General features: G+C 41.4%; 1 protein-coding gene across 1 annotated transcript; it reads left to right on the top strand.

Moving 5' to 3' along the window:
* The first annotated feature begins 389 nt into the window (after positions 1-389).
* On the top strand, positions 390-14,263 carry LOC135464877 (BMP-binding endothelial regulator protein-like). The gene is made up of 14 exons (XM_064742445.1): positions 390-692; positions 2,707-2,789; positions 8,237-8,339; positions 8,544-8,626; positions 9,962-10,052; positions 10,573-10,655; positions 10,806-10,905; positions 11,080-11,186; positions 11,554-11,697; positions 12,001-12,105; positions 12,441-12,492; positions 12,736-13,402; positions 13,631-13,764; positions 14,085-14,263. The coding sequence occupies exons 1-14, from the start codon at positions 611-613 to the stop codon at positions 14,261-14,263; spliced, it is 2,013 nt and encodes a 670-aa protein (XP_064598515.1). The 5' UTR covers positions 390-610.
* The last annotated feature ends 201 nt before the right edge of the window (positions 14,264-14,464 follow it).

Below are 14,464 nucleotides of genomic sequence, written 5' to 3'. Positions count from 1 at the left end.
GGGCCAGGTCTGGGTCGGAGCAGACAGTCGTCTCCTAGCCGTCATAAAACATCCCCACACAAATTTGCTACATTTTAATTTTCACTGGCATTTTTTGCTACCAGCGCTGTGGCTGGTAGCAGGCAGCGCGAGGAGGCGGACCAGTGGCTGCGGGGAGACGGGCTGAGCGTCGCGGACCGCAGAGTGCTCCGTGTACCTCAGCCGTGTGCAATCCCCGTCCATGAGGGCTGGTGAGGGGTTCGTGAGACCCGCAGGCAACTGAGAAACGGGGAAGAGATCTCTAGGGATGACAACCACTGGCGCTGATCACGACTCACGGAGCACTACAAATTGTGAACTCACCAATTACGTATTGCAGTTGATCATTTCGTCCACCGCATATAGCCGATCACAAGTGCTTGTCAACAAACGTGTTAAGCAAAATACACTTACATGTGAAGAAGAAGAGAAAAGACTCTTACATCTGAAAGTGAACCTCAACGAGAAAATCTACCTGGTTGTTAATTTACCTACGCTTGTAATGTCTAAATGGGAATTTATGTGGGAGTGAGTATTTTTTCAATGATACGCTTGACTTTGTAGAAGCAAATTGAAGATCGTGCAGGACAAGATGGAGCAATGGATTGCCCTACTCTGTACCCTTACCCTGATTTGTCATCCCCGGTCAGCTTCCACACAGGGCCTTGCTGCAGGTAAGCCTAGCTTTTGCATTAATTTTCTGTTGTCAATGTCTTTTTTAAATTTTTATGTGAAATACATACAAATCAAAATTATTACAATTTCTCAATACTAATATGAATATGTATAGAAGCGTAAAGTTTTTAGCGAAATTCGTTTCTTTTCCCACTCCTAAATTATATACATATCAATATTAGTTTCTTTTATTTGAAAAAAAAAATCATAGAAAAGTTTTAGTTATGTTCAGTTTTGTTATATGGCACAGTTAAAAAGGGTTAACAGTCGTTTATTATGTATTCTTCTTCGGTAGAGAAAGTAGGGAGATCGTGATTTCACACGTCCGCTTCAGATTTTTAACCTGCCAGGCGGATTAAACTGCTGGCTACAAAACAACCCCTTGTCGTGTACTGGACCGTGTTGTAATATCTAACTCGGCGGATCAAATTTCTGTTGATGGTCTATCTGCAAAGTAAATCCACCTCACTTCTTACCGAATAGTCAGATTTTGCGTGTAAACCAATTTTAACAAAATGTTTATGATAGTATACATATTTGAAGCTAGGAATTTACTCACGAGGTGTATCATAGATTAAAACTGAACTCATTTTCGTTGCACATGTACTTTATCTACCATGTGGTTATGAGTCCGCCAGGACCGCGCCCATAGGGCCGGTGAATGAGATAAATAAGCTGGACCTTGCTAACTAAGGTGAAGTAATATACTAACAAGAATTATCAAGGAATTTGATACAAAGAATGCAGATTTATAATTGAAAATAAATCTCCCCCCCCCCCGGAAATGTATCACTTACCAACAAACGTTCCACATTAAGTACAACGTCTGTCGCGAATACAGGTATGAAATGTATTAGCTAGCATTTAAAGTATTATTTTTTTTGAAAGATAATTTTGCTATAAAAACGATGATTTAAAAACACCTCTTTTCTGAAACATGGCGTAATCTGAGAGTTTTCTAGATATTTTTGTTTCAACATGTATCACTTTCTTTAAATGCAGATATGGTCGTGTTGAATTCAGCTACTGTTCGTATACTCTCGTTCCCGATTGACCATCTGTAGGGCTCCCTATATTAAGTGTACATGGGGGGTCTCTAATAAAGAATACGTACGTCTGGACTGGGCCCGAATTGTGTCCCAAATGACAAGTAAAACCGATGTTATACGGCGACAATACCTTAGCGGACATATGTTTATAAATCAGCGAAATCAATTACAGACGAGATTTTACCTTGATAAAAATTGCCAGGCCTCGGGGGAGATATGTAGCCAGTTGTCAATCATCTTGAAAACGTCTCTGACTAAAAAAAAAAAACACACACACACACACACAACCTGAGCATGTAGTAAACTTGCCTCTGTCTGTCCGGTGTATGTCGTCAACTCTAGGACCAGCGTCTCTTTGTTTAATCGTTTTCTTGATTATAAGACCATTGTTAATCAGATGGTGAAACAAAACCTTGATAGTGGGTTTGACATATCAAAATAATCAGTACGCTAATTCCAGAAACTACTCTATACATCAGAAGCTAGGATTCCGATTGCTTGTCTAGACTGTACAAAATAAAACTGGCAAAACTTATTCCTTCCCATGCACCAACAAGTGCGAATGTGTACTCCTGAGCATTTGCATGGAGATTTCCCTCAGTTCTGCTTTCTCCGTTGTACCGATACACTGTATTGGATTCGTGGGGTAGAGAAGCTCGAACCATTTTGTGTGCGTCGTTTTTAGATGTATACCGACTTGAAGGAGGGGTACACCAAATCATTTAGTTTACAATTATAAATAAATGTAACAAATGTGATTATACAGAAAACAGCGTTTATCAGAAGTTCATTTGAATGCCACATGTACATTTGAAGAAAACCAATCTTAATTTTCTTTTCTTTGAATTATATTCACACGTTGCTCTTAGTTCCAGCCTTTCTCGTAACACGAATTCATCACCTATTCTCATTACAAGATATTGTAAGGGGTGATATAACCTTCACATGATTATGTATATTGTAGGTTCAGGGGTATCATGTGAGACAGAAGGAGAAGAAGTGAAGGTCCCGGGAATCACAGATGGATGTATCAGATGTCGCTGTGAGGTAAGTCAGCTCAGTCATTCGGTCAGTAAGCAAATCGCACTAGTAAACAATTTAAAAACTCTTCCCTGCTGTACACTGACATGGTGTACTTTCAGACTAGCAAACTTTGTCCTGTTACATTCCTGTTTTGTTTTATAAATGGTAGGCCTGTTTAGCTTATCATCAGCACGCTCTCTGCATTTGTTTTTATTTCAGCTGTGTTAAAGTATTAAGGACGAAGGTTTTGTTACAATAAGGGCTTTTAAACAATTCCTCAAGTGTTTTCTTTTCAGCACATCATCATTACAACGTTAATGATGAAGTGTTAACGTTGAACACTTTATGTCAGTTTTTGGTTGTATTTATTTTAACATGCAGTTGCAGGTGTATCCAGCAAATGTAGAAAACTTAAGATGTAATATTGCTGTCAGCTATGTCGGAGTCAAACATGGAAGAACAAATTGAAGGAATGGTCATTTGCATACAGATTAAGGCAGTAGTTACGCTGTGAATGGTCAAATATCTTGTACACTGTGGACAAACCCTATGTCCAGCTTGTGTCAATATTGACAGCAAATAAGCATCCCTGTCCAACTCTGGAGGAAATTAGCTCAGTCTTATCTCCGTTCCCTCTTGTCAAACTCCCCCCCTCCCCCACCTACCTCTCGAACATAATCAGGTATTATGTAATATTTTATGCTAGAAATTACAAATATATCGTGACGAAATAGTTTATCTATAATATTGACTCGTACATAGTGAGCATTCCTGATATATAGCATGTATACATGTATGTATATACACGTATACTCGAAGAATAGCGTTGACCATGTCTCTCCCGACAGACTATACAGCTGTATGAACTATCTCCAAAACGGTCGTCTATATCAGTCGTATCTCTGGTTAATTTGTAATTGCCTACAAAAACACACCGGGCGATCTGCTGTGGTGAGCTAAACAACCCGGCAAATTCCAGCGTTTACTTACAACTCACTCTGACAAATATATCGTCCGTCTGCTGTCAAAACATATTTTGTGAAAAGACGCCGTTTTTTTCCCCTCTTCTTTTTTGAAGGGGCTGGAAGAATTTATCAGCGAGTATATTAAGAGCAACGTTTTATGGTCGGTAGCTCGTGTATTGTCATAACGTATTAGTTTATAGGGAGACGGGTCAGTAGTTGATTAGAATACCCTCGGCTCCGGCCCATTCACTCGCAGTGTCACCTTCCACCCATTGGCCGACACGCTGTTGTACATTTCCTGAATGAGAGGGCGCGAATCCGGTAAAGGCACGATGAAAAACCATGTTGTGGCGAAACAATTCAACTCTAGATCCTATTTGAAAAATTTTGCAGTTGCGGTGTTTAAAAAAAAATAAATAATGTTAAGGTATACTTTTCATTTTTGACAAGATTATATGTGTACAGAAAACACTACCACGATTGATGTTAACCTTCAATCTCACTGGAATGTCCAAAACTGAACATAACTGTCTGTCTGTCCTACTGTTTTGCACTTATACTTCACTGCGAAAAGCTAATATAATAATAGTTTGTAGCAATGGAGTTGTTCGGTCAATTTAACAGATTTTCTTTAGTGTGTAAGTGTCATTAAATTGGTTAGCGATGTGGTTTTTTTTTTCTAAAAAAATGTGATTTGAACTAAATTTCTTCTAGTTCAGAAACTTTGTCTCTATATGTTGTATGAAGAGAATCTCTTAACTTGGAAGTAAACTGCCGACGGTTCCGACAAGGTTCGGGTTTATGTACGAGGGCACGAGAGAGTTTGTGTCTCGGTAGAGCAGAAATAGAAATTAGCCTTTGAATTCCTGGTATTTCGTGGACATGTTTCGGAAATGCCGAATTAAAATTGATTTTCGTAGCAGTACCCACGAACGTCGGGGTTTAAATCTTAAGAAACCGTCTGAACAAACGAAGTGTCGGCATGGTACAGACAGGGGGCATTTCTACGGTTAAGTACAGGACAGCGTTATTGCCGGTGTGTCCCCTGGTTTAACACTTCTTGAGTCTCGGTGGGCGCCGGCGCGGGAGCCGAGGACGCCAGTCGGCCTGCAGACCGAGCGTCGGGACCTCCTCTTCTACAGTCTACACACACAAACACACAGACAATGGCGGCACGGCCATGGCAGACGGCACCTTTACCCACAAATCTTCACCCACAAACTTCGCTGAAATTTTATGTGCATGATTTCTGTAGCCCGTCCCCCAAGATAAGACAGCCTAAAACACTCCCCAGACGTCCAGACACAAGTCTCTGTAAATCCTCAAACCCCTTTTACGCATTTTTACCACGTTATATTTGAGAAATACCCCAAAATCGTGCTTTGTACCATTCAAAGCACGTCGCCAATACGCACCATGGAAATATCCACAATGAATATCATGTTTAACCATTATGTGGCTTTGCACTGAATTAAAGAATATCGCTTGCTTTTGTCTTATCCGGTCTGCCATCGACGTCCCTTGTGGCGAGCGTCGGACAGCTCTGCACGATAGACTCACCGACTGCATCTGATCACATTCCGGCAGCAGCTGGAGCATGAAACAAAGATACACATTTTCTTCTTTTAAAAAATACACATGGAGATTTCTTTTCTAAGTCAGATTTTGGAACAAACCATTCTTGTTATACTGATTTGTTAGTAAAGAGAATGTAGCACAAAGTATCCATGTCTCCAGTGGATGGCATCAAAGCTTTTGACGAAGTTTCAAAGACCGGGTTCAAACTCATTATTTATGTACTAAATTATTATTTATATCTCCCTAGCCATTTAGAATTACATTTGTTTGAATCACATTTTAAAAGAATCGCAACAACTAATCTGTATACATATATATATATATATATATATATATATATATATATATATATATATATATATATATTCTCATAGTCTTAGCTTTGCCCCGGCCATGTTCCATTTGTGTTTGCCCGAGCCGCGTCCGCCCAGTGAAGGTTTTGTGTAAAGACGGTCGGTGGGAGGGGACGGCGGTGGGGGTAGAGAAGCTAAACACAAGGCGAGTTTAGATCAGCCCGATAACGTCCCTCAGATCTTATCTCGGCGAAAAAATTTTAAAGGGGTAAAAATACCTGAGCCAGAGAAATAAGGGGCTATACTGATCACGAGACACTGAGAGCGTTTTCATAGCGAATTTGTAACAATAATACATGACGAGATGATAGATGCCTGGTGTTCGCGATAAGTTCGGCTGACTGGGCTAGTTCGGGTTTACCTGCATGATGGTGGTAGGTACATGCTCGGGCTCCGGTGGCTTTTCAAAGTCACTCACCTGGCGCGTTTGGGAAAGAACTCGCTTGTGTACGAACAGCTAAACATCCATACATTTCTAAGATTAGACGATCAATCATCCGCTCTATCCTGCACATTATAGACGATTGTACCGAATCAGAGTGGTGGACTTTATAAAATCTGATACCTACCCTGTTATACCCCGTCGTAGATACACACATTTGTTCTTTTAGACTGCTATTGTAAATCTCCAGTCAGAAATATGAATAAAAATGTCTGGGTTAAGAATCAATTAATTCTTAATTTAATCAAACAATTCTTAACAGCGGCAATCAAGTCTATGAATGTATAAATAATTTATATTATATCAGTGAGTGTAATATGAGCAATGGTGTTTTTGCTTTTAACACTATCTTGTGAAAAACCAGTTTCTCACTATTGTAAGTTACTACATGGTAATCTGATAAGAATGCGTAACCTGATATAGACATAGGAAATAACAAAATAGCCTGACCGCGAAATCGCACTGTCATAACCACATCATGTGTGGCCCACTTGAACAACTCCGAACCCATCCAATCAGCGTCTGAGAAAGGCTGCGGTTAACGTCACGACGTTAGTTCACATTTTCCACCGTCTGCGACTGACTACTTTTTTTTAAAATCACCACATAAAGACAAATGTCATTTTTTCGCAGTTAATGCCATAATTTGTTGAGCGGTCATATGTTTTTTTATGTTATTATTAATTTATTTATTAATTTATTGATTATTATTAATTTATTTATTTATTTGATTATTATTTAACACCACGTAGAAATAACAAATACCTGAACAGTCATTGCTCTATTCAACTTCCGGTGTAGTACCTCATCTACTGTTACCACACGTACATCATTTAATCCGTCATTACTTTTCTAAGCGTGTGTATATGTGCTAGTGAGTAATAACAGATGTGTTGAATCATAGTAAATCTGACAGAAGTGAACGGTCTGGGGGCTGGGGCGTGGGGGAGAGGTGATGGGATGATATGAGACGGATGTATCAAATAAGCCACAGTGAGTTATTGGTAGGTTGGGAGATACCATTACAGCGTCCGGCTGGCTCTGGTATACCATTACAGCGTCCGGCTGGCTCTGGTATACCATTACAGCGTCCGGCTGGCTCTGGTATACCAAAGTGATACCGAATTTCCCGATTTTCAGCAAGGGTATACAAGTCAGATTTGAGTGTATGTATACTGGGCGTATTGCCGGTGAGAAAACCTGAGATACTAACTCATCGTCAAATCAGCGCTTTAGAGTTCTCACAGGGGCTTTATTCCATGTAGACTTAACACGGGAAGACGGCTTGTTATTACAAGAAAGGATACTTTGTTTCCATAGATAACATCAGATATAAGCGAATAAAATATGCGACATTCCATTTAAAGCTTGAAACACGACTTTACTTAAAACTAAACAGCACGAGGCTAATCACGAAACAAAGGCCTTATTGAGACGGTACAGTGGAGTAAAGCTGTAGCCCAAGTCGGCTGACCCACTCCGGGCTTCTCCTTCCCCTCCCCCCCCCCCCCACTCAAACCAAAGTCATCCATCATTCACGTACGGCCGAACAATTAGACTGGGTTAATGGGGCAAATTCACTCAACAAGTCATTAAGGTCTAGAGACACGTGTATACTACTGTAATCAGATGTTTACGGGAGCCAGTTCTTCTTAATGGACAAGTGCGCTACAAGAAGCCCACCAGCCTCGTTATGAATAATTTGACCTGTGACGTCATCTGACCTTCAGGAGATGTTTCATTTACTACGGGCTGACCAAAAAACCTGAACTTGTTTCAGCACCGGAGGGTTAATGCTATATAATGGAGAGGTTGACTTATGTGAAATAACTAGTTTTGTTAATCTGCAAACTTGTCCTATCGCCCTCTCACAAGAGGCCAAATGTTCCCCTCTTTTTTCTTAAACGCATGTTTGTTTTTTTCTATGTTCGGCTAATCTAGCCAATCCATCATTTTTTGAGCCGCACCATTAATTATCCAGGCCATTAGGGACTCTTGATGGATTAGCGTGCGGTCGGTAAAGCAAACGTCAGTTTTCCCTCAGTTGTAATGAGTGTAAAGATTGCCGTAATAAGTTGAACCGTGTATTTTATCGAAATTCAGTGTTGTACTATTTTTTTGTTTTCTTTCCAGAACAAGGAAGTGAAATGTGAAAGGAAATCTTGTCCAAGCCTGGAAGGATGTTACGCCATTTTGTTTGATGGCCCTTCCGGAAATTGTTGTGAAGTGTGTCAAGGTAAGTTAATGCGCTTGTGTTGGACTTTCAAAGAGATTTTCTAAAAGATTTCAAAAAAGTTTACTATACTCAGAAAATGATATTGCTTTTATAAATTTGAATAATTGTGTTCATTCTTAATGGACATTCTGAAGTAAAATTGGACCCATGCATGATGCTCTGTTATACAATAATACATGTATATATGCTCGTTTATTTTCACAGGTTGTCGATTTAATAATCGAACGATGGCGAGTGGAGAAACATGGGTGGATCCAGATAACAAATGCTCATCTTTGACATGCAGGGTAAGCCGTAATGTATGCTTGTAGTGACTTAAAAATCCCTTCGTACCTCCAAACTTCTTACCGCAATCCTTAACAATGGTTGCATGCGGGGACTGAAGAAAGAAAACGCACAACCCAACCAGTTACAATGGTCCCAAAGTTAACACTGTTACAAAAAATGAGATCCTTTCATTGTTGAAGCGAATGTCGGTCTGCTTTTTAATCGGCGGATTGAGCATTAATCGCCGTCGTGTATTCCTCCGCAGACGTCCATTTGTCAAAGGGCGTTAGATCAAAAAGATTTTCCAAATCACAGTCCCGCAATGTTTAGTCAGTCCCTTCTATGCGACGGCACGCGCTGGCTCGTGAGGTTCAAATCGTGGGCTATATGTCTGTCGACGCACTGTCGGTCAGACGAAATGAACAAGAAAAAAAAAAAAAAAGACAAGCGCACAACCATCGCAACTGAATGCGCTGTGCCTGTATCCAGCAGGCGTGTTGGCCCGGAAGCAGACAGCAGACTGGCTGGGGTGGAATAAGGCGTCTGGATGTTTCCATCTAGCACCGACATGCTTTCCGTGTTTTATTGGATTCTGCAGTCGAGTTTGGCTGAACAATGTCGCGGTGGCGGTCATGTCGATGTTGATCAGCAGTGATGGGTGGAGAGTTTCCATTCTTCCTTTGCCTTTGACCTGCGCAGTTGTGTCTTGTAAGGGAGGCCACTTAAGTAGAAGTCTTAGGTCTGAAGTGGCTGTCAAGTCAAATGTCTCCAGAACGACTCACCTAGCTAATAAACCGGGCTGATCAGTTGTGTATGATTTAACCGACATGTGACAGTTCGGAAAGCATTTAGTTTTCTACGCCAAATGGTTCTCCTTGTACAAATTCTCAACGAAGACTCATTTTAGTCTCTTATATGTCCTGTAATTGAATTACTCAACGTTATTTATAGAAAAAAATATTTTAAAATCGGGAAAAACCTCATCAGTAAAGTGTTGTTATTTATTACATTAAGCTGTTCAGTTGATCAACTACATGATGTCAAATATATCTTTAGATGATCATCATTTAGTGAAGAAAACAAAGCCTCTCTAGTACATTGTGATTAAGTTGTTGGCATTTATCATCCACTTGAGAATCAGCCATGATTTACTTTTGGCGGTTGATCTCTGTATTGTGATTGGCTGCTTGTAGCATTATAATCGGAGCATTATTTTCTGATAGGCTACTTATATAAACAACGGTCACATCCTTACGTATGTTTCAATTGGGCAGTTTTGATGTATTCATTCCCGTGTGTGTTTTGATTTATTATTTCATGACAAGTATTTTCACTCTCCTTCTTGACATTAACAGGCAGGTACTCTGACCAGGAGTCGTACCGAGTGTTACACGCCCTGTAAGAACCCAGTCTTCGTGCCCGGCAAATGTTGTCCTATCTGTCGAGGTAAGATATGCACGTCTCAATGTTCTTCCTACCACCCACCCCACCCCACCCCGTCTTTTATTATCCCCTTTGACCCCGACCGGACTCAATCATGGCCGTAACATAGATTTGTTTGCTGAATTCCAGTTGAAAGCAAAAAAGTCAACTGCTTTATGTTGACTCAGCTATGTGCAGAGGCCGAGCGGCGCGCGCCGACTGACGCTCAGTCAGGCCGCTGATAATTGACTGGTTGACTGGCAGGGTCACGGAGGTCGTGCAGGTCAAAGGTCAGACCAGTGTTGATTACGACAAGAGGGCTCTATCCTTGTGACCGTATTGTGGAGATTACAACCGAATATCCCAAATGTTTGCTCTAGCGGCTTTCGTTTCCCTTTAAAAGCCCTGTCATTGACAAACGTCTTCAAAATTTCCAGCATCACAAGGGGTTTCCCCGGTGGCCCATTCATTAGTTTACATGACGCATTACACAACCAAATAAACTGTTATTTGTTATAAAATATTTCTGTTAATGTCTTTACAGGTTGTCAAATAGAAGGAAGAACTTTCAAAGAGGGCGACAAATTTGTCAGTCAGAAAGACAAATGCGCCAACTGTGAATGCAAGGTACGAGTGTAACATTGATTTAATACAAAACATGTGTATGCAGATATGTTCGATTAGAATGACCGAAACAGAAACAAATATAAATTTCTTTTGAAGAATAAGTACGATACCACTGCGCATGCTCATGTATTGATTTATTTCTCTGAACAGGATGGAACTGTGACATGCCGAAAGCGTGCATGCCCAGTGTTGGATTGTCCTGCTGACGTCATTTACACACCGGAAGGAGAATGCTGTCCAAAATGCAAAGGTAATCCATCAAAACATAAAGTAAAGGAATAGATATAAGACTGGTGTAAAGTTTATCTTATTGAGAAATTGCACAAACTTATATGGCTACCCAATATCTGGTAACATTTCAGTTATTGCTAAAGAGTTTAAAAAAGTGCCTTGTCTGATTTCCCGTGGTGTGCTTTTCTTGAAGGAATGAGGCATGTGTTTCTTCCCAGCGGACTTTGCCTGTTTCGAAAGAAGGTTTACGGACACGGCAAAACCATCCGACCAGACCAGTGCACCAAATGCATCTGCCAGGTAAACAAATTTCTAGTGTGCTCACGTGAAACTTGAACTATGGCGCCCAGGACGCACACAGCCGAAGAGAAACAATTGTAGTACACAACATAAAACGTGTGGCAAAACTATTTGAACGTAAACATGAACATAAATGCGTGAGTTCTAATCAAAAAGATTTAATCGCACTTCGTGTAGCACATACCTAATCAGTGCCATATTATCCTCATATATTTCTATCTGTTTCACACCCTAAGTTTATTACAACGCCACGATATGACTGGAATATTGCCGATGTGGCGTTAAGCCATAATCATTGATTCATTTATCACACCTCTGTCTTCCGTAACTATGTTTGCTCACCGTTCTATTTTCTCTCAAATTCCAGAAAGGAACCGTTGTGTGCGACCGAGAGACCTGTCCAGTCCTCACGTGCCCGAAAACGGAAGCCATCCAACCGGAAGGGTCCTGTTGCCTGAGATGCCCAGAGAAACCTCGGCTGAATTGCACTTCCGGGTCAAAGGTTTACCAGGTAAGCTATTTCTGCAGAGTTCATGTAGATCATGAGGAGACGTGACTAGTGATTGTCATGGCTGTCAGCTGACCGGGTCGTTCTCGGCCGACAACGTCTCTCTCAGCGATGTAAACAAACAATGCTTAAAGCTAACAGGTCAGCATTTCCTCTTAACTTGTCGACATAAAAAAGAAAATAAAACAATCAGAACGAAGACAAGTCACGTCCCTGAGCGGCCTTCTCATTCCCGTTTCATGTCTAATTGTATGAAAGCAGTGTTGCGTCATTTCACCAGTATGTGTGCTTTTCATTGTGTTTCAGCATGGAGAACGCTGGAACGTGGATGTCTGTACTGAGTGTAGATGTGACGACGGTTCGCTTAGGTGCCGTGTGCAAGAGTGCAACAACGCATTGGGCTGTCCAAAGGTACATAATACTGCATTACCCTATTTCAAACTTTGTGACTGTAAGAAAAAGTGGCAAGAGAAACCCCAAACAGAACCACAAATACTATATATTATTTGTCATCCTGAATAAACAGGTGGGGAAAGAAACACACCCCAAGGCAACGGAAGCAATTTAATATGTTACTGGTTACATTTATTGTGTTGCAATTATATTTATCAACGTTGGCCTCTGCGATTTGGTTCGCTGGATATGGAGTTTGTTCAGTTAAATTGGGTTAACATACCATGTTACAATCTGACTGAATGTTGCTCGCCTTTGTCACATCCGTAACAAATCGGTTCTTTGTCTATCAGGGTTACAAGCTGAAGTTCACACCTGGCGTCTGCTGTCCCCAATGTGTCGAAGGTAAGAAGAATTCACGTGTCTAACAATCAGTCCAAATATTTTCTAATTATCACTGGATTTATAGATATGTCATGATTGCTATCAAGCCATCTACATACTAACCCAATGTACAGTTAATCGTTTGTTTCATTCTGTAAACGAATATGTCATTTTTACCTTAAGCGCTCATAGAATTGTACAAGTCAAATAAATATCCCTATAAATAACTACAAATATAATGTATGGATTCTTCGTTCTTTCCAGTTGATGCCGTATGCAGTGTGTTCGGTGATCCTCACTACAGAACTTTCGACAACCACGTGTACAACTTCCAAGGAACGTGCAAGTACCTGTTGGCCCAGGATTGCGTCGGCAAGATGTTCTCAATCAGGGTCCGCAACAACGCCAGGCGCTCCAACGACTTCGCCTGGACCCAGATGATTACGATTGACGTGGACAACCGGCGGATTAGTCTGCACCAGTACCTGGAGGTGAAAGTGGATCGACGTACCGTCAGTCTTCCCCACAAGGATCCACGGCTTTTCAGCATCCGCCTCCAGGGACATTCTATTGTTGTCAAGCTCAACATGGGTGTCGAACTCACCTGGGACGGAGACAGTTTTCTCGAGGTCAAAGTAGCGAGTACGTTCAAGAACCGCATGTGTGGACTGTGTGGAAACTACAATGGAGTGGCCGATGACGATCTGACGGGAAAAGACGGAAAACGATACCAGATGGCGGAGGACTTCGGTAAAACCTGGAGGGTTGGAAGCAGCTCTGCATGCGACAAAAAGGCCACTCCAAGGAAAATGGCGTCCCCGTGTACCAAGGATTTCAGAGCGAGGCTGGCGGCTCATCTGACATGTGATATTCTCCACCAGTCAGTGTTCGCCGAGTGCCGGCGGAAGGTCAAGGTGGCGCCATATTTTAGGTTAGTACACTAAATTTGGTTTTAATAGACCATATTAAAATGGATATACAATGAGCGGTCTATGTACTGAAATCGGTAGAGAACCTTTATAATATCACGATTCATACAATGTGTTTCTTAATTTCATTTAGCAGTGTCAGTATTCTTAAAAACATCCTTGTCCCCATCACCCTTACTCACAATTTTCAAATCTCCAGTATTCTTATTTGTAATTTTCTGACTTTGCAGGTCTTGCATGACGGACGTTTGTGATTGTCCCGAAAATAAGAAGTGCATCTGTGAAGTGCTGAACGCTTACTCACGCGCCTGCGAACGAGCTGGAGTTCCAGTCAAGTGGAAACACCGTCTGCCTCAATGCGATGGTAAGTCTTGATTTTATGTAGTTTACTTTTCTGCTGGAGTCATTAGGTGAACGAAACAGGATGTACATAAGGCAGACACACGAAGGCTTAGAAATGCTGGTGTGTTGGATGGAAACGTATGGACACATTTTAAAAAATTATTGAATTGCTTTAGGCTTCTTGTTGCTTTTTAAGTTATCCAAAACTTTGTAAACGTAAGCTCTTATAAATTGTGTGCGTCGATGAAGAATTATTTCAGTGCCTCAATGACAGCATTTCAGCAATGTCATCATGTTACGCTGAAACCATGACTAATGTGCCTTCTCTTTCCTTGTTCTCAGTACCCACCTGCCCCAAAGGAGCTGTGTACGAGAGCTGTGGCTCGGCCTGTACGAAAACGTGCGAGAACTACAAGGATAAGACGCCCTGCACGAAACCGTGCGTGCCCGGATGTCAGTGCCCCGCCGGCAAGGTGCTGCACAAGAACAAATGTGTACGGCCTAAACGTTGTCCGAGATAACGACGGTGAAAAGCTAGAAATGTGACAAAACCCTACCTCCTACAGCATCACGAGTGCAATGACAAGTGTGTATAGTCCCATGTTACACCAAGAACAGCTACAACGCGCTTACCCAGGGATGGCCTCCGCACAGCGGGGTTAATTTCAGATTGGTGCTACTGTACATAATCCCAAATGTCTTTCAAACACGACGGGTCTGGA

This window comes from Liolophura sinensis, chromosome 4 (assembly GCF_032854445.1).
Source record: "Liolophura sinensis isolate JHLJ2023 chromosome 4, CUHK_Ljap_v2, whole genome shotgun sequence".
Classification (NCBI taxonomy): Eukaryota; Metazoa; Mollusca; class Polyplacophora; order Chitonida; family Chitonidae; genus Liolophura; species Liolophura sinensis.
The sequence above is the reverse complement of the archived record's forward strand: the minus strand, read 5'-3'. Positions and strand labels throughout refer to the sequence as shown.

Coding starts and splice junctions, on each gene's coding strand:
- LOC135464877 (XM_064742445.1), top strand. CDS start 611: ATGGAGCAATGGATTGCCCTACTCTGTACCCTTACCCTGATTTGTCAT. Junction 693..2,706: donor CACACAGGGCCTTGCTGCAG/GTAAGCCTAGCT, acceptor TGTATATTGTAG/GTTCAGGGGTATCATGTGAG. Junction 10,053..10,572: donor ATGTTGTCCTATCTGTCGAG/GTAAGATATGCA, acceptor ATGTCTTTACAG/GTTGTCAAATAGAAGGAAGA.